Source organism: Heliangelus exortis, chromosome 1 (genome assembly GCF_036169615.1).
Source record: "Heliangelus exortis chromosome 1, bHelExo1.hap1, whole genome shotgun sequence".
NCBI lineage: Eukaryota > Metazoa > Chordata > Aves > Apodiformes > Trochilidae > Heliangelus > Heliangelus exortis.
The window spans coordinates 145601994-145620983 of NC_092422.1; the positions used below are offsets into that span (position 1 = coordinate 145601994).

General features: G+C 39.5%; 1 protein-coding gene across 3 annotated transcripts; it reads right to left on the reverse strand.

Moving 5' to 3' along the window:
* Positions 1-1549: 1549 nt before the first annotated feature.
* On the reverse strand, positions 1550-18101 carry DMC1 (DNA meiotic recombinase 1). Of its 3 annotated transcripts, none has more exons than XM_071730910.1 (15): positions 17995-18101; positions 16726-16830; positions 14958-15045; positions 14277-14321; positions 9632-9778; positions 9253-9335; positions 8591-8643; positions 7654-7695; positions 6300-6372; positions 5573-5664; positions 4679-4752; positions 4467-4581; positions 3579-3639; positions 2949-3065; positions 1550-2242 (listed from the first exon to the last, which is right to left on the reverse strand). In XM_071730910.1, exons 3-15 carry the CDS (start codon positions 15012-15014, stop codon positions 2173-2175), a joined length of 1029 nt encoding a protein of 342 aa, XP_071587011.1. In that variant the 5' UTR covers positions 15015-15045; positions 16726-16830; positions 17995-18101; the 3' UTR covers positions 1550-2172. The 3 variants fall into 3 exon arrangements, with proteins under 3 accessions (XP_071587011.1, XP_071586994.1, XP_071587001.1); XM_071730893.1 differs by lacking the exon at positions 17995-18101 and adding an exon at positions 16937-17619 and having other exon boundaries at positions 16726-16834; XM_071730900.1 differs by lacking the exon at positions 17995-18101 and adding an exon at positions 17505-17618 and having other exon boundaries at positions 16726-16834.
* Positions 18102-18990: the final 889 nt, after the last annotated feature.

The following is an 18990-nucleotide window of genomic DNA, read 5'->3' on the forward strand; positions in this document are numbered from 1 at the left end:
TGCTCCACAGGTGCAGGAGGGGTTTTGGCAACCTCTCCAGAAAGTAAATGAAGTTACGTCTTCCTTTCTACCAAGTGAGGGAAGAAATTATTTGAAGCACTGGAAGGATATGGGCGCAGACACTGTGTTTGTGGCCTGCTAGGGTTTGATTCCCAACTCAACCAGGGGTTTCTAGCTAAAAGATAAAACAAGCCATGAGTTAAGTGGCATGGGCAGTTCTATAGTGCTGTGCATATACTTCTAGCACCTACTGACCCTACAGCCAGTCAGTCAGTCTTGGTGCAAGAAGCTCTTTTATGGTGGGTGACCAGTGGTAGTCAAACCACACCAAGCCTTGGCCCTGACCACAGTCATGCTATCAACAGAGCTTTCTGGGCTGTCAGGTTATCAAAAATCAGTTATGCTGGCACATGAGAAAGTAAAGGATTCACTTTTAAACTGTTAAGTATTAGAGTGGGAGGAGATGCATTATTTACCTCTTTAATTTTGCTTGATGTGACAATGCAAAAAAGCAATGTTGGTGATTAAATATTGGAAGGACCTTTCTGAATGGGTGGTAGGGAGTCAAGTGACACTGTAAGGTCTCATTGACACTCAGGTGCATGGCCACTCTATACAGATGCTTGGTGTTTGAAAGCACGACACATGCAAATATTAGCTGCTACATTAAATGACAAGGGCTGATCCATTCCTGACACTCTAAGGTCAGCCAAGTTCCCTGCCTTTGTCTCTAGGCTTCTCTACTGTGAAAAACAGTGTTCTATCTAAGCAAAATATCAAAGCTATGTTAGGAAATCTCTCCGGGAAGGCAGAAGGCTGTGTTACAAGGTCAGACCTGGCTACAGCGTCAAGCTTGTCTTGGGTCAATTTCTGGTCATGGCTGCATTTTTACTTCATGTTATCTTACATGCCTTAGTTAATCAAAATTAAAACATTCTTCTACCAGCATGACATGCTCTCTAACCAGACACCCAAATTAGAGCCATTCAAATGAAGCATTTTTATAGCAGAACAAAAAAAGGGCCTTCCTCCAAAGCATCTAATACAAAAATTGTTGAGCATTTTTTAAAACTAGCAGTCCTATGAGCATTGGAGATAATACCAACTGAACTGTTATTTTGTCCCCTGATCCCTCATTTCTCTCTTTGCTCCAAGCTTCTTCTTTCACCACTCCACCTCCCCCCTGCCTGTGCCATGCCTGTGCTGGCTGGCCTGGGGGCAAGCTGAGTCCTAAGTGCCTTTCTCTCTGAGTACAAGTGTCAGCCTCTCCCCCTTCTCTAGACACTATTTTTTTTCCTTCTACTTTTAAATAATACTTTTAAATAATATTTTTAAATAATAGTAATATAATTTAATAATCGTTAACATTGATACTTATACTATGAAAGTGACAAAGCAATTATATAAAGCTTGTTTCTTTAGAGAACTAGACAGGAGGCTTTAAAATGTCAGGTCACATCCAGTTTTATTTCTTTGATAAAAGACCAGTGAGACTATTGAGAGCAGGGTTTTTATTCAAAGCACTCGAATATCAGCAGCATGCAGTTCGATTCATAATTTTTATTTTTAACTTTAATAATAAAAGTTTTATAGCATTCTCTCCAAAAAGCCACAGGAAATGCTAAATAAAACTATAAAAAATTATCTAGTTAAGACAAAAATGCCTAAAACCACGTATTTAAAGGAACTCTTATTCCTTTGATAGTACCTGAGATTCCATCAGGTTCTTGGGCTGTTGCTCCTTTCTCCTCATTTTCTACCTATTTTTATCAATTTTATAACTGAGCTTATTCCAGTTCATTTCCACTTTGCACTGTTAAGTTCTATCACATAGACACTCTCTTTAAAAGAAACTAAGAATGCATCCATCTCGTGTGAAAGGACATCTTTGGCTTTCACAAAAAAACAGGAAAAGGATTCTTTTAATAGCTCACAAGCTTATTTCTTAAATCTTTGCCTCCTGAAAGTTTAATTGAAAAATGGAGGCCCTAAATTAACTATTCTATTAAGATCAATAAAACTGAACCATACAGAATTCATCCCAGTGTTCTCCCAAAATATCTCTTGTGGTTCCCAACAGATACAAATGCAGCCAGGCAGCTGGCTGCCTTGCACAAATCTTCATCCCAACTGCCCAGGTGGTTTTCAGCTGTAGTTATGTTGGTTTTCTAGCTATTCTTTGGCATCCCCAATCCCTCCAGCAGTTATTGCAAATGTGGCTTCATTTTCAGGCATCTCAGGGCTGTGGAAAAAAAAACAACCCAAACTTACATGGTTCCTCATGTTAAATGCAGTTGTGAAACAGTCCCCAAAATTTTGTAAGTGTAAGCAACCCGTAAGTGTAAGCAACTTCCACATCCTTACATCTATGTGCCAACTGTAAGATGTGATCAATATTACCAAGATAAAAAATATATAAACTTCACTACTTGGAAGATGACAAACATGGGAGGGGGATCAAGAAGATGCAGGAGAAGAAAAGGTTCTCTCTGTGCAAAGTCTCTTTTAACTTCTCAGTTCCTGATCAGAAGCACTGGTCTCACCACCCAGTTCCACTAGTGCAATTTTTAATGACTCATGTCAGCCACAGGTTACCAAGTGAAGTGATATTATTTATTGTGCAAGCAAAACTTAGTAATTTAACAGCTCTGTGATCTTCCTGCCATGGAACCACAAGTCTCACCAAGCCATTTGAGTGTCTCCTTTAAGAGATGAGCACCTAGTAGGATTTATGATGAAAGAGCATGTAATTTAATGTATGCAATATTCAAGACATGTAAATCTGTTAATTAGTTTGTCCTTTCAGATTTTCTCTCAACAATCAGAAACACGATTAGTTAAGCTATGGAGCTGGTTGTCAAGCTGTTAACTTTCAGTACCATGAACTGCCACCTTATTGCTCATAAGCTGTCACCCAGCTTCCTTCCTGCGAAGGAAAGGTTATTTACCTGTCATAAATCTTTGCAATACGCAGCTCCCCTCTCCCTTTCCTCAAGCTAATCCTGGTAGTTGAAGCATGAGCAAGGATGTGGCCCCCAATGGGCTTTTTTGGGTCTGCCTGAAAGCTAAATTAGCAAGAAAATTGTCATGATTCACTGCACAAATTCCATAGGTTAATAATTGTCCTTAACTGTCAAGACAAGGCACATTGAATTCAGTAATGAATAAGAAATAGGTAAATGTATAATAAAAAGGACTTTAACACACTTGCCTCAAGGTAGGATGTACAAATGCTCAATTTTCCTCTCATTAAATTCAAGAGGCTCAGGAAGTACACACCTAAAACTTCATTCATGAGCTGCTCCAAAAGAAAATGGGGTGCTTTTTCAACGCTCTTTACAGTTTGTTCTCTTCATTCAGTGACAGAAGCCAATCATGCCAGGCTCATTACAAAACGAGAGACAACTTCATTACAACATTACAAAAACTGAGAGAAACCTATAGGTGTCATCTATGAATGATTCATCATACTACAGGGACCGATGACTAATTTAAACGTTTATTTCCTGGCCTCTTGTTGCTCTGTACTCTCTCAGTTCTCATCTCTGCTATGTATGTAATGCAAAAAGGTTTCTTACGTCATAGTGGCTCCTGGATCAGCAGTCATCTGATTGGTCACAAACACAGCCACATTATATTCTATAATAGAAAACAGTGTAAAGAAGGTGGATTATATCCAATTAGTATTCCAAAATATTCTCCCATCCGTGGTAAAAGCAAGGTTACTGCTGAAGCACTTCAATTTTCAAATGAAAGAGAAGCAATTCTCTATGTCTGATGGCTTGAGTTAATCAGGACACAGCCTAAATTAGCTACTGTGGGGCTTCAGCTGTAATACTTATGCCAAAACCAAGGACTTTTCAGAATTCCACTGAGCAAGTCTTTATGAATTCCCATCTCTGTTGGCTCCCTGCCTTCAGCCCCTCTCCCTCCCTTTGTATTTTTTTTTTTTTTAACTACATGAAAAAAATCACATTGACTCATTCCTCAACATTTCTGAGACATTCCAAAGAGGGGGGACCCTCTTCATCCTATCATCGTCCCTCAGAGCATTGCAAAATACTGGGAACTTGGCAATGGGCCCAGCTTTTTTTCTCTCTCTCTGTGCCTTCATCCTTTTTTTCTGTTCTTCATGTTTCTTGTGTACTTCAACTGTCAAAATTTGGGGAAGACAATTTCTCTTCCTGGATATTTGTCCAGTTCTACAACCTATTCTCTCATTCAGGACCTCTCTTCAAAGCATTTCTAGGAAAACTCTAAATGTTGAATAGTTCCGAAGTCATCCTGCAATTATATATTATCAGTTTGATCTTTCTGGTAACAGACAGAAGTGTAAAGTGAGGAAAGATTCCTGGGCCAGTGCCTAATTGCCAAAACACTTGGACTAGTGGGTCACTGTGCTACCAACAGCTACTGTTTCAGTAACTCCAGTCCATGTTTTCCAAATTTTGCAATGTTTTTCTTACCTTCTGATATTTTTTGGAGCCTTGACAGCATCTGAGCGAGTTTCTGTTGTCGCTCAGCCAACTCTCCACGACCACTGAAATCCACACGGAAAAGTGCCATTATGGAGTCAATGATCTGCATTGTAAACATGCTAGATAAGTAAATACAATGAAAAAATAGGAAAACCTGTTCTGCATACAAAAAAAAACCAACAAACAAATCAGTCTTATACCAATAGTTTGAAGATACCAGCTTCCTCATGGAACTTGGCTGCTACATAGTCAAGCAGTTCCATCTGATGTTCACCTGGTGGGAAGTACAGTTGCCAAGTGAAATTAGGACCAGAAAGGGCTCTGAAGCAACAAAACCCTGAGTTTTTAAATTCCACTTTAGGTGCCTACACTGTTTATATTTTCACTGCCCACAGTTTTAAATCCAGTGCCCAATAGCAACCTACATCTACAGTAACCAGCAGTGCCTGTGTTTCTGCTGGTTTTGGTTTCCACTTGCCAGGCTATCAAAACTTCTTTGTGAAAATCTTCACAACAAAGCTCAGCATGAAGACAACTTTTTTGTTGTTGTTAAGAAATTAAAAGCAATATAAACTTTCAAATTTAGTGTTGAATTAAATGATACACAAAAAATGTATTAATCATATTATTCATATTCACATTGTACTCTCAGAAGTCCTGTTTAGAATTTCCTTGAATGCAATGTTTTGTGACCAAGTGTGCTGGAGCAGTCACTGTAAAGTTCTGTTCATAGCATCATAGAGAATTTCTCCACAGCATTTGTAGAATTAGCTTACATTCAGGCAATCATGGTTACATTAACTGGTGCTTCTCTTATTAATATGCTATGTTGCCACTCATATACATGGCAGGGTTTGCTTAGTTTTGTGGCAAAGTGCAAAGCTTTATGTATTTCAGCTGAGCTGGGATACTTCCACTTGAGGTAGAGCGTCAGAAACAGAAAAGTGAAGCAAACCTGTAACAACTTCTGTTAGAGACAAAACATTTGTCATGATCCTCGGTGCACAGGCTCAGTTAATAAACTGAGAACTACTAAAATGGGAACCTTAGAGAAAAAAACACAGATACCATGGGAGTTGCAGTAATGGCCTTACTAGTATATGCACGTGCATACAGCACGTTGTCAAGCACAGCATCGTGGTCAACATTGAAGCGATCGGCGATGTCACGAAGACGGTCCGGCCGGCTGACATTGCTCAAGGTTAAGGATTTATCTTTGTACGTGCCATTTTCTGAGAAGAATATAACTCCATTCCAAAATAGAACTACGGAAAACCAAAGAAGAGTATTTATTTTGATCCTACAGAACACTGACTTCTTATTTTCACACAGTCCCACATGCCCTAAAGATAGTTGAGGGCTCATGATGGTAATTGTTTTGTGTTGAGAGTCTGAGGTGGGAAGTTTGACATATGGGTTTCTGTGTTCTAGGAATCTAGCTGTGAGCAAAACCTATTTATACACAGTCTACCACAGATACAGTGTTTAAAATAGTGTTTAGTACTTAGATGAATTTCTCTTGAAGTAAATAGAAAAGCTTCTATCACATGTATCATTATGAAGAAGGCATATTAGATCTCAAAAAACCCAGTTAAAATAAAATCTGTATCCTCACTCTAATTTTTCCAGGCTGGATTACATTAAGTGACAGAAAAAAGTCACAGCCTTGTGGCCCACTACATACTGTGCTCTCCAGACTTTCTGTGTCAGTCATAATGTTTTACGTGTAAGAAGCTACCTGGAGGCTCCTCCTTGCTTATAACAAAAGGAATCGTCTTTTCAGCTCATTGTAGCTGTAGCTTTCAACAGTCCAAAAGATACAAAGTGTTTTCAGTATCGATGAAGATAATCTTTCCACCTGTGTAGCCATTTGGTCCTGGAAGCTGAGCTGTGACTATAGTGAATCATAGAAGATCAAAATGAAAAAGCAGGAAAAATATTTTCTTACTCCCTTTCTTATTTTTAATAAAATATGACAGCTTATCCATATCACAAAGAATCACCAGTTTTGGGAAAATCATGAGTATCTCAAGTCTTACTGCCAGCTTGAGAAGAAACTCGAGTCACTTTTCTTGATTGGGGATGAGATTTAAGGAATGGTGTCACAATTATATTTTACTCAATACCACTACTAAATCTGTATGTTTTCTGTTGAAAATAGAAAAGGATATTATTTAAAAGTTCTCACACACAATGCATCCAACTTAATCCTCTGCCTGAACAAACGGCATTGATTTAGTAGGGTTTTTTCCCTGCTGTAACTCATATGATTGAAAATCCTTTGGATATTAATTTTTCTTTTCTAACCATGTGAATAGTTACTGATTGCACGTTTAGTCTCTCTGAAGTGAATAAGCTAAAATACTCAATTCCTTCAGCTGTAATCATGCAAGAGAGTCTGACTCTGCTGACCACTGGGCCGTACGAAATGGGAAAGGCCGTATTTTTCCAGAAGGTGCCATAATTCCCTTTATAATATAGGGGGTCAGTTAAGGAAATGCTTGCTTATCCGGTGTCTGGTAACTGTATTTCAGCAGCATTAATAGTTACAACAGTTATTATTTACTACTATTTACACAATGAGAGATATCACTGGGAAATCAGTCATGCTGTATTTGGCACTGCCTGAAGACGGTGACTGCCAAAGTCTTTGTTTATCCGGATGCTGTCAGCCAGTAGTTTCCTCTCAGTGCCCTTTCAGAATGTCATATTCAGCAGAACCTCTTGAAACCAGGAAATTAAAAGAGTTTCTGAGAAAGAATCTTGCCTTTGCCCTTTTCTGGGCAGCGCTCCTGTCCATCTCTAAACTGCCCACCTGTAGCCTGCATGTGTGCTCTGCTTTTCTAGATGGAGTATTTCACTGGTTTCTTAGTCTAATATGGAGTATTTCACTGGTTTCTTAGTCTAATATGGAGTATTTCACTGGTTTCTTAGTCTAATATCTTGTCTCTCCTTGAGGCAAAACTTAAATTGATGTGAGCAATATTAAAAAATAATAATTTACATGAGTTCGCTACTCAAAGACAATTAATGGAGGCAGAAGTCACCAGGTCTGTTTCATTGTATTTCTAGAGCTAAACGATTCTGACTTGTCTCTATGTGTTTAATTGATATAGTTGTAAAGAATGGTTTCACTGAGAAGAATCGGCCCCCTGTTTTAAGGCAGAGCACCTACCACATAGGGTGTGTGACAGCTGGGTTTTGCCTGTCCGAAACTCTGTTAAATAAACAAGAAAAAAAAATTAAGAAAAAGCATGAGGATTTATTTTTCTGAGTTTGGCAGGTTCAGGAGTTATTGAAGTCAGAAACACTCTTACTTACAAAATTCACCTCTATCTCCTCCTTTTAAAATAATTTAATCCCAATTTACAAATCATATTCTGTGAAGCAGAAGTGTATTACATGAAAAACAAAATCAGCAATGCTTTCATTTGATCATGCTAGATTGCTAAGAATTTTTTTCTTTTCTGTGTAGAAGTCAAAGAGCACATGGTACTTGTGCCAAAATGTTATTTGAGAGGAGGGAAACAAATTGTTGATTTCACTGTCCCAGCAGAGTTGCATTTTCAGTAAAAAGGCCAAGCAGAAGCTTTTCAGTTTATTAATCTCATTATATCAAACCACGTCAGTCTGCAGTTTACCTTTTCTAAAGAACACTGGGGTTTACCTACTCTCATTTTTACCACAGTGTTAACCCCAAACTGATAAAATTTACTGTAATAGTTGCTTAATTTTTATTTCCAAATCTTATATGAAATGCAATGTATCATCAGAGTGCGTAAATAAAGTATCTTTTGTGGCAGTTTTGTGTCTGGAAAGGAACAGAGACTGCGTCAGGAAAATCCTATGCAACACGTTAGTATTAATAATGCTGTGTTGTATGGAATCAGCATGCCTCATGGTTACTCAGCTGAAACTTAGTCTGCAAGCAAATGAAGAGCAAAAATGGGAAAACAATAAGGAAGTTATTTTTTTCTTCCTACACTCATGCAAGTACTCAGCTTTATGAGTACAACATGGTAAGTTTGTTAGAAGCAATCCCGCTTCATTTTATATCTGAATTAAGTTGCAATTCATTGTTCAGTAATACTCATTTAATGTGGTTTTCTTACCTCCAAATGCCTCAGTGATTGCCATGCTTTCAATCCCACCACCCAGAAGTTTACTGGAGAAAGGGAGAGAATTATGATATAGTTAAACCTGCAAAATCCCCAGAGGAAAGTAAAAAAAGATAAATTTTGATACTTTAAGAAAAACTGTTTCTGCCCCAAAGTCCCCTCACTTTGGGGATTCACTAAGTGCAGAGCACCAAATGATCACTGATTCATAAAGAATCCTCTCTGTCTCAATGTTCATTTTTGTGTGCAAGAGAACGAACTGTAGGAATTAATACTGGAAAGAAAAGCGAAAATATCTTTGAAAAGATAATCCATAAAAATATCTCAAGGAGGGTCTTGAAGACTTACAATTTTCATGTGAGACAGCAGGTTGTTTTGACTAGATGAAAAAAATGCTGATATGTTCAAGTTTTCTAGATAGAAACTGTTTATTTAGAATGACTGCACAAAGTCCAGTTTCCCCCCAGAAAATGAGTTGGTTTTGTTGCTCACTGATGCAGGCAGCATTTGAGCCAGCACTAGCTCCAAATGCAAGACAACCTACATGTCCTAGCTGAATATGTGTTCCTTTGAATTTCTGTGTCTCAGTAAAGACAATAAATAAAAATACTGGAACAATTTGGACTAAGGAAGGATTTAGGTAGAGATCAGCTTACTCAAATTCCTGGCTGCCAGTAGTAATATGAAATACCATCTTCCGCTTTTCACTGTACTCAAAGGCAGTCAAGAAGCCTGGTTCCTAAGGAAGACCAAAGAGAACATGAGAGGTTTACCTAAGCTTTAACCTGAGGGTAAAGTGCAATATCCCATAAAGTGCAATATCTCTCTCCACTCAACTTCATTTACATAGGTTGGGTAGAAAAAGTACCACAAAATTTCTCTAGTTGTTGTAGAGTATCAAGTACTTTTCCTTTAAAGTAACAAGCAGAGTAATTTTCAAAAGTATGTGGTGAAAGAATCTATTGAGAGAAATGTTGCACAGCATTTTGGAGAGGCCATCATAAGTTTAAACCATCAGGAAAGGGACTGGCTTACAATAAGCTTGTTTGCAGCTTCTTTAATCTTGTCCACTTTGGCCTCTGAAAGCCCTTTTACATTGCACAGTGCCCGTCTTGTGGTCATCTGGATTCCTTTGATTGTGCAGATCCCAACTGACTTCAGTTTTTTAATATCTGCTACATTCTATGAAGAAAGTTCACTTCCATGAGTATTTGTGAGAGTTAACAACTAGAATGCGAAGTAATTATTTGAAATATATCTTATTATATGCTCATATGTATGTGTGTTTTATCCAAGAAAGAACGAGATTTACAGTACTCTTCATTATGACACCAGCAACAGAAAAGTTTGAGTAACAGTGGTGTGAGGGATCACAGTGCAGAGACATCCTGGTGTTTTTGAGAGAGGGGGATGTTGGGTGCAATTATATTGATTTATCCCTGTTCAGCACCAGTCTTTTGAGATCCAGGCTGGTGGTAAGGAAATAGTACAGATTATTTCAGATAGCATGGAGCCAAACCTACAAAACTCTGTAACACTCAATCTGTCCTTCATCCCTTAGCACAGATTATCTGTAAACCAGATAATCTCATCATGGATAACTGGGAGCTGACTCATGAAGATCATCAGAGGCTAAGTGCTGTGCTGTTTCTTCAGGTTCACACTATGTCTAATTTAAAACAAACTTGTCCCCAAGATCTGACTGATGCATTAGGCTTGAATGAATTTAGCAGCTTTTAATTAATTAAGTACAGGATGGCTTCAGTCAGTGCCCTACTGACAGATTTTTCCTCATCTCACTCAATCCTCTGTTATGAACCTGACATCACAAAAAACTTAAAGGCAAGCAACAGATTACTCACAAGAAAACATACCATGGGAAAGGTTTGGGATAATATTCCAATTTACCATTTCCAGCCAAATTTTTTCCTTGAAAAAAACCTATGAACTGAATGTATCATCTATTTATTGAGAGTGTGTGGGCAGATAGGACATAAGAATGGAGGTGATCTGTGTTAGAAATTAGTCATGTTCACTGGGAAGCTTATTTCGCATATTGTGATGTGGTGTTTTATTATTACATTAGTAGAGGTGGATGAGGTAAAATCAGTAAAAAAAAAAATTACTCTTCCACCCAAAAGAATATAATAACCAGCACTATAAAATGGATGAGCTGTTTTATTCTGACTTTCTATTAAGACAACAGACTACTGCTGCAAAGGTCTTCATTTTCAAGTCCAAAACTTTTCAAGTATTACCCACTGCTCTGCATCCCTTCTGTGCCTCTGTTTCTAGTCACATCACCCTTAAGGCTGTTCTGCATTACAAGTCTTTGTGTAGTAGACTTGGTTATAGAAGTTCGTGTTCTTTCCCTCACAGATAAACCTTTCACCTACAACTTAGGTACCAACCAAGGTCTGAGAATATAAACCTCCTTAGACATTCCTGTTCAGTAGTTAAACAAGGACATTGAGGTCCTGGAGCATGTCCAGGAAAGGACAACAAAGCTGGTGAAGGGTATACAGCACAAGTTTTAGGAATAGCAGCTGAGGGAATGGAAGCTGTTTGGCCTGGAGAAAAGGAGGCTGAGGGGAGACCTTATCACTCTCCACAGCTGCCTGAAAGGAGGCTGTAGCGAGGTGGGAGCTGATCTCTTCTCCCAAGTAAAAAAGGATAGGACAAGAGGAAATGGCCTCAAGTTGTGCCAGGTGAGGTTTAGATTGGATATTAGGAAAAAAACACTCCCCCAAAAGGGTTGTGAGTCACTGACAGAGCCTACCCAGGGAAGTGGTGATGTCAGCACCCAGTATTTAAAAGCTGCGTAGATGTGTTACTTACGGACATAATTGGCTTAGTGGTGGATGTGGCAGAGCTGATGATTTTAAAGGTCTTTTCTAACCTAAACAATTCTATGATCCTATGAATACTATGAAGTGTTCAGCAGTACTATTGGCTTTACATACCAACATGACTGCCCCTTATACCAGTTGCTTGTCCTGATCCTCTGCTTTATAGAATCATATATTCATTATGGTTGGAAAAGACCTTCAAGATCCTTGAGTCCAACCATAATCCCACTACCACAACCACTAAACCATATCCTGAAGCTCCACATCTAAATGCTTCTTGAACACCTCCAGGGATGGCAACTCTGAGCAGCCCATTCCACCACCTCCCTGGGCAGCCCATTCCAATGCCTCACCACTCTTTCAGTGAAGAAATTTTTCCTAATATCCAACCTAAACCTCCCTTGGCACAGCTTAAACTCTCTCATCATTTCCTCTCATCCTATTGCTATTTACTTGGGAGAAGAGACCAACACTGACCTCCCTGCAACCTCCCTTTAGGTAGTTGTAGAGAGCAATAAGATCTCCCCTGAGCCTTCTTTTCTTCAGACTAAGTAACCCCAGTTTCCTCAGTTGCTCCTTGTACGACATACTCTCCAAACTCCCCACCAGCCTCATAGCTCTTCTCTGGACACACTCCAGGACCTCAGTGTCTTTCTGTGCTGCCCAGAACTGAACAGAATACTCAAGCTGTGGCCTCACCAGGGTCTAGTACAGGGGCACGATCACTTCCCTAATCCTGCTGGAGAAGGCTGTAGACTGGTGGATGGATGGCTGAATGTGAGCCAGCAGTGTGCCCAGAGGGCCAAGAGGGCCCTCCACAAGTACTCCCAGATCCTCCTCCACTGGGCTGCTTTCCCAAGCCTGTAATGTTGCTTGGGATTATTGCGACCAAAGGGCAGGACCCAGCACTTGTTTTTTTTTGGTCTCAGCCCATCTAACCTGTCCAGATTTTGATTTTGTTGATCTCAGCCCATGCATCTAACCTGTCCAGGTCTCTCCGGAGTACCTTCCTACCCTCAAGCAGATCAAAACTCCCACTCAATTTAATGCCTTGCAAACTCAGTGCCCTCATCCAAATTGTTGATAATATTAAACAGAACTGCCCCAGTACTGGTGTCCCTGGGGGACACGACTGTGTTGCAGCCCTTGCCCCTGCTGTGTGCCTCTGAGGTGGAAAAGGGAGCAGACTGAGAATTTACAAATTAAAAATGTAAGCCACGTATTTTTTGTTGTGGTAAATTTTGGGCTAATTGATTCACAAATCCAGTTCTCAGGGTGACTGCAAAAGCAGATGTGCCAGAAGAAGGAATAGAATGCTCTAGAGGCAGGAACGTTCAGCGAAGTGTGGGGGTCACAGCACCTTAACTCCTACCAAACGCTTTTGAACATCAAACCACATGTTAGGTTGTGCTAATCTGACTCCCTATGTGGCCACACTGTCATATCTAGTAAATATTTCTCTCTCTACTCCTACGAAAAAATTTTAACCCCACAAAATTTTTTTTTTTTTTGTAGTAAATTAACTTAACAGATATGGGTCATCATATGTTCACAGAAAAATTTTAACTGGCACAGCCAAGAACAAAAAGTTCTCTTGGGATGTGGTAATAACCACTTGGAAGGAAAAAAAAAAAAAAAAAAAGAAAGAAAAGGAGCAAGAAAGCCTTATTAAGCCAGAAGAACAACCTAAGTAATTATTTTTTATTTTCAAGATCTTTCACACCTTAGTATCATTCTCTGCATACAATGCCTCATTTTAATATTGACAGGCTGGCACACCTCCCTTCCAGCTCATAAGGTCAGCCTCTTTGGTCAACTCATTACATTTTTAACACAAGACTGTATTTTTCCTATGTTGCTCCATAGTTAGAGCTTCCAACCTCATATGCTTCTTCAGAACTGTCTTTAAAACCTTTAATGAATTGCAAGGAAAAAAAGGTTGACAGCAATTACACCCCATAACTATAGTGCTGACTTTGTTTCATTGTGACTGTATCCTCCTCATCTGTATCCATCTATAGTAATTTGTATCAGAGTTAAATCTTACATTATTTCAGGCAAACCCAACTTTTTATTCTGTTTCTGTAACACTGGACCTAACAGGGTTCTGATCCATAAACCAGTCTCCCACATAAACATGTAATAATAATAATAATAACAATAACAATAACAATAACAATAATAATAATAATAATAATAATAATAATAATAATAATAATAATAATAATAATAATATAATTATATAATAATAATCATTATATAATAATAATCATTATATAATAATATTATTATATAATAATAATTATATAATAATAATTATTATTATGCTATAATAATTATGATAAGATAACAATTCTAGGAACTTATATTTGATGAAGAAAACGAACCACCTATTTCTCTGGCTACTAATATTTTCCTCACTCCCACTCTTCTCCCTTCACCAGTATGCTGGAAATAGTATAGTAACAATTGTCACAGTGTAGTTTCACAGGCACCAAAAATGCAGGAGTAATTACAAAGACTGGCAGAAAAAGGAAGTAATCTATCACACAGTTTTCAAATAAATTAGCAAGTTGTTGGTTTTCAAGAGTACTGGGTGATAAGTACTTTGAATATCTTGCCACTTCATATAGAAATGTGATGGAAATTAGATTGTCTGAAAACCTGTTTTATCACCAAAGGCAAAATTTGTCTTCACATGGCTGATTTAGAATTTATTGCAAGAAGGAAATTCAGTGATTTTTGTTAACGTGTATATGCTTTTGGAGAAATTACCTTAAAATAGTCTTATGTGGGCAAATCTGTGCAGTAAAGTCATTGCTAATACTTACAATTCCATGCTTCTGTAGCAGGTCAATATCCTGAAAAAGGGATTCCTAAAAAAAAAAATAGAATAAAAAAATTATTTGTTTTTTCTTGTAATTACATTATCTCATTATGTGTCTGTTTCGAATTTGTAAACATTTAAATTATTTTTCCCTAATAATATATAACTTGTTGGACTGCCCAACATTTGTTGGACAAATAAGCAAAGCCATAGTGAGCCGTGATGGCCTACACATTTCTTATCACCTTTTAAAACAGTATTTTCACAGGCAATCAATCCTTTGCTGTGCTAATAAAACTTGTGTTATGATGACAATCATCTTGATTTTTTTCTACCACAGTTCCTCTGAATTTTCAGGATGATAACCATTCCTTCAAAACATAAAATTAGCTGATAGTCCCCTTGTTTTTAATGTAGAAGTCAAAAATACAAAGAAATTATAATCCCATTAAAAACTGTGCACAGCAGCTTTTGAAAGGTTCTTGGTGAGCACTTAAAGAGCAAGGCTGTAGAGGGATTAGGAGAATGAGATTTTCTTGGCATCAGACTGGAACAAAATTTTAAAAGCATTGAACTCCCTGATGGTCTCTGGAGACCTCCTGTCTCTCTTTGGATTTCATAATACTGGCAGAACGTCCTCAAACAACAGTTGCTGCACTGATTTTCTAATGAACCATAAATTTACCTCATCATCCTGGTATCCTGGTTCTTCTTGGACTACTTGATCCTCCATGGCCTTCATTGTGAAAGAGCCAGCAATAAAGTATTGATCACTACATGGAAATGCAAACATGGGGGTGGCAATAAGTGAGTAAATGACAGTAAAAGAGAAACAAGTCTTTTAAGAAGTCCTTGATCTACAGAACCTTCTCAGTGTGCCATCACATACAGATTTAAATGCCCATTATTTTTCCAGCTCTTCATTACCTGACTTACCAGACTGTAAGGAGAAAATCTACTACATTACTCTCTGATGAACCAGTTTGGCTAGGCCAGGCTTATCAGATATTATGAAGAGATCTCATTCCCATGTGGGTATGTTGGGTTAGACTGTGAGTTTGGAACATTTTAAATTATTTATCATTAATTTATGCTGGTAAGAAAGTTAAAGGCAGTCTGTATTTTTATAACAAAAGTCAGCAGAATTACAGACAGGATGGGTAGGAGAAATGTTATGCAACATCTCACTTCCCTATCTTTATGTGACATAAAGCCCATAAAAAACTGCTACTGAGCAGACTCCTTAGTCTTGCTCGAGTTCAGAATACTTAATAAATGTTGAAGACATGCAAATAAAGCCTGTAAGAAGTGTGCTTGCATGAACAGAGTAAAAGAAGGATAATAAAATTCTGAGGCTTTTATTATGGAAAAATATGCACAGCAAGTGTATTTAATGGGTTTTCATGGTTAACTTGTCATATCTGTACTCCACTACAGCTTCACTCCACTCTTTATATGACTTCCTATAAACAAGGCCTCAAGTCAGAACAGGTACTTACCTGTATCATGGTTTTAAATAAAAAGCAAAATATGACCTCCTTAAATTTTGTAAATGCAAGAAAAATTAATACAAAGTAAGTTCCTTAAAAATATGACCTTGAAACTATCTGTATCACTTTTGTGGTTTTGTAAATGGATAGGTTGCTTCTGTCTGAATGGTGAGCTTGTCTTCACTGTTCTAGATGTGGCTGATCAGAAGTTTTGTAAACTACCTCATCCAGATGTGTATGTATGTTTCTTGCTCATCTATGTTAATAAAATACATGAAATGTAAGACAGGTTTATGATGAAACTGCAAGATGGGCTGCATGTAACAGAGGAAAGGACAATTTAGATTAAGTATCTGCAAGTGGCTTTTGTCAGCATCTAAATGGATACTTAAGGTCTGCTTGCAATAATCTTGTCTATGCAGGGGCTGGGAAAAGCGAGGAATAAAATATTATAATTTTATAATGATATTACTTGTTGTTAGAGTGAAAACATGATAGGAATCCCTTCTGTTAGTATTTAATGGAAATATGCCTATTAAATCTGTTGTTTCTATTAGTGTCAGGATATATTTCGTTTCTGTTTCAGAACCCTGACAACTGTGGAATGAGAAATCATGCCTTCTCATCATGTTTTACGTCAATCCAAAAAAATAACTACAGTAAACTATTAATTAAAAAAGTATTTGATGAGATTAAAAAAAACCTCTCAGGTTCAAATACTGAAAGAAGGAAAACAAGTAATGTAAGAAGGCATTACAATGGTATTACAATCCCCTTCTCCATTAAAAATATCCTCCTGAAAGGCACATAATCTGGCACTCCAGGCACAACTAAACAGGTCATGGGATCATTCTCCTACTCCTCATCCTTAGGCAACTGGTATCTCACAGCAGAAAAATAAGGCAGACCCAGACCTATGGTATCCTGCAGGCTAGAAAGGAAAATGAAGACATTATACCACACCCAAGCAAAAACTTCAGGGATGAACAAAATCCTCCTGCTTAGTGGAGAATCCTCCTTGCTGCTGGTGTGTTGGCTCACCGAAGGCCCAGAGGATTTCAGCTTCTGCTGCCTGCAGTGAACCAGATAAAAGGTTGAATAGACTGAGATAACACAGCGAATCCTGGAAGAAATTAGGACCTTTGTGAAGAAACACAAAACGCAGTTGTGTCACCTCAGGAGCCCCAGCCCTGCTGTTAGTGCCCTGTGGAGCTGCTCCTTAGGATGGGTGTACAAAGCCTGTGTGCTGTGCTTCTTTCAACAAATGGAGATTGTCGGTGTGACAGCACCTGGCCCCTCCCTGGCCTTGGCTTTGGGTTTAATGAGTGGGTTTTGAAGGAAGGGGGCAGCTGACCTGACCCGAGCAGAGGTTTAGGTCCCAGGTTAGGGGGAGATCTGATCTGCCCTGAGGGGTGGAGTTCCACATCTGTTGGCTCAGAGTAAAATAAACGATTAATCATGTCTATCAACACACGGATTTATTTGGCGTTTCTTCGCCAGCTGCCTTTTCAAGGGACCCGTTTCTCTTCCCAAAGAGTGAGGCACCGCAGAATCTACCTCCCACCGTGGAGCACCCCGCATTCCCCGTCAAAATTACAACAATCATTAAAACACAGCTCTCCCACGACCACCTCAGAACCCCAATGCCTCTGTGCTTGTGGGGGCGGGAACCGCACTGCCCAAGCCCTCCCTGGCTGCAGCAGCGCCAGCCCGGCCTCCCGCTGCCTCCTGAGGGGACGGACCCGGCGCAGGGGTTGGGGTGGAGGCGGAGGGGCCCTCCCGCCAAAACGCGGCGCTGCGATTCCCGCTGCTCCCCGGGGGGCTCCGAGCGGGCTCCTGACAGGAATGGCGGCTGCTCCCTTCCCGCCTCTCTTTCTCTTCCCACCACCCCGCCCCCGCGCTAGAACACGGTTGACTCATTGTCTTCTTCAGTCGCTTTTATCTTCTAAAATTTACCAACTGCTATACTTGCCATCGGTAGGCAGGGTGGTGTTACCCTCCTCTTACAGCTGGCAAAGGCAGGCGGAATTAAAAAGAAAAAAAAAAAAAAAAAAAGCCACAAAACCCCAAAAAAATACTGGGTGGCGTAGGTTTGAAGTTCACTCAGCTCAGCCTTCTTTTTCCGGGGTGCCATCCGCACATATTCCTAAGCGGGGCACATGGCATTTTTAGGACTGGATGGCCAAAACCTGCCAGAGGGCATCTGTTTCCAAAAGCTGGAAGAGAAATGACTTGCCTGAAGTCACAGGACAAGAAAATGAGGCTGAGTCATACACATGACTTAATCTGCCATTTTAGAAGGATGGGAAATGTGATTTTTAGGATATGAACACTTCTGCAGTCTTCTTGGAGACAGTTACATGGAAAGCAATCCCCTGTTCTGGGACGGCTCTGGTAGCACACTCAGTACAGGACTGCATGTAAAGGAGATGCTGGAATACTTCTGTCAGCAGAAGGATTTCCTGGCTGCTCCTTGGGATCACTGCCCGGCTGGGCAGGGGGGTTGAAATGGCAGAAAGGGTGGGAGCATCATCTGAGAAGGTTTCAAGGTGCTACTGAAAACTTCCCCACCCTCCAGATGCAGGAGGACACCTGCGCACGTGTCTGTCAGTGCTAGCCAAGCCAGGAAACCAACCAACAAAACCCACAGCTAAACTATCAGCACACCACAGGAATGCTCACAGGGTCCCCATTTGAGACATCAAATGATTTGTCGAAGTACCCAATGTCTAATTCCGCGTGCCCACGGCCTTAACTATATAGAGGAACCAGCTGGCACTGCTTTTGAAAACTGCATTATTCCACAAGAGCTATTCCAGAAGAGCACTTAGGCAGACAGTTCTTTAAGGACAAATTCCTTCACCAAGTATGGTTGTATTCGAGAACAGAATGCACATGCAGAGAGGGATCCTTCTGGTGCTACTGAACAGGCTCTGCAGCAGTCAATGCCTCTGTAAGCAACCTTCTCCCCATTATCCTTCTAGTTCACAAAATTAAAAAAAAAACCCAAAAAAACAAACAGAAGATCATCTCCCACCCCAAAGTGCTGCTTTGGGGAGTAAACTACATTCTATATTTTCAAAAGGTTTTGTGATCATTAACCACTCATTTGGCTTTCAGCTGGCATTGTGCAGTAAATAACCCCACGCACCCCTGTCACATTTCACACCAGCCAAGAGAGTTGAGGCATTGGAGTCTCCTTCTTCCCTCTTCCAGGCTCTGCTGCTG

What these genes read in the sequence shown, in the direction of transcription:
- DMC1 (XM_071730910.1), bottom strand. Translation starts at nt 15,014, where the DNA reads ATGAAGGCCATGGAGGATCAAGTAGTCCAAGAAGAACCAGGATACCAG. An exon ending in GTATGCACGTGCATATACTA is followed by an intron (nt 4,753 to 5,572) that starts GTAAGGCCATTA and finishes ACTTCCCACCAG; the next exon opens with GTGAACATCAGATGGAACTG. An exon ending in GCTCCAAAAAATATCAGAAG is followed by an intron (nt 3,640 to 4,466) that starts GTAAGAAAAACA and finishes TTTCTATTATAG; the next exon opens with AATATAATGTGGCTGTGTTT.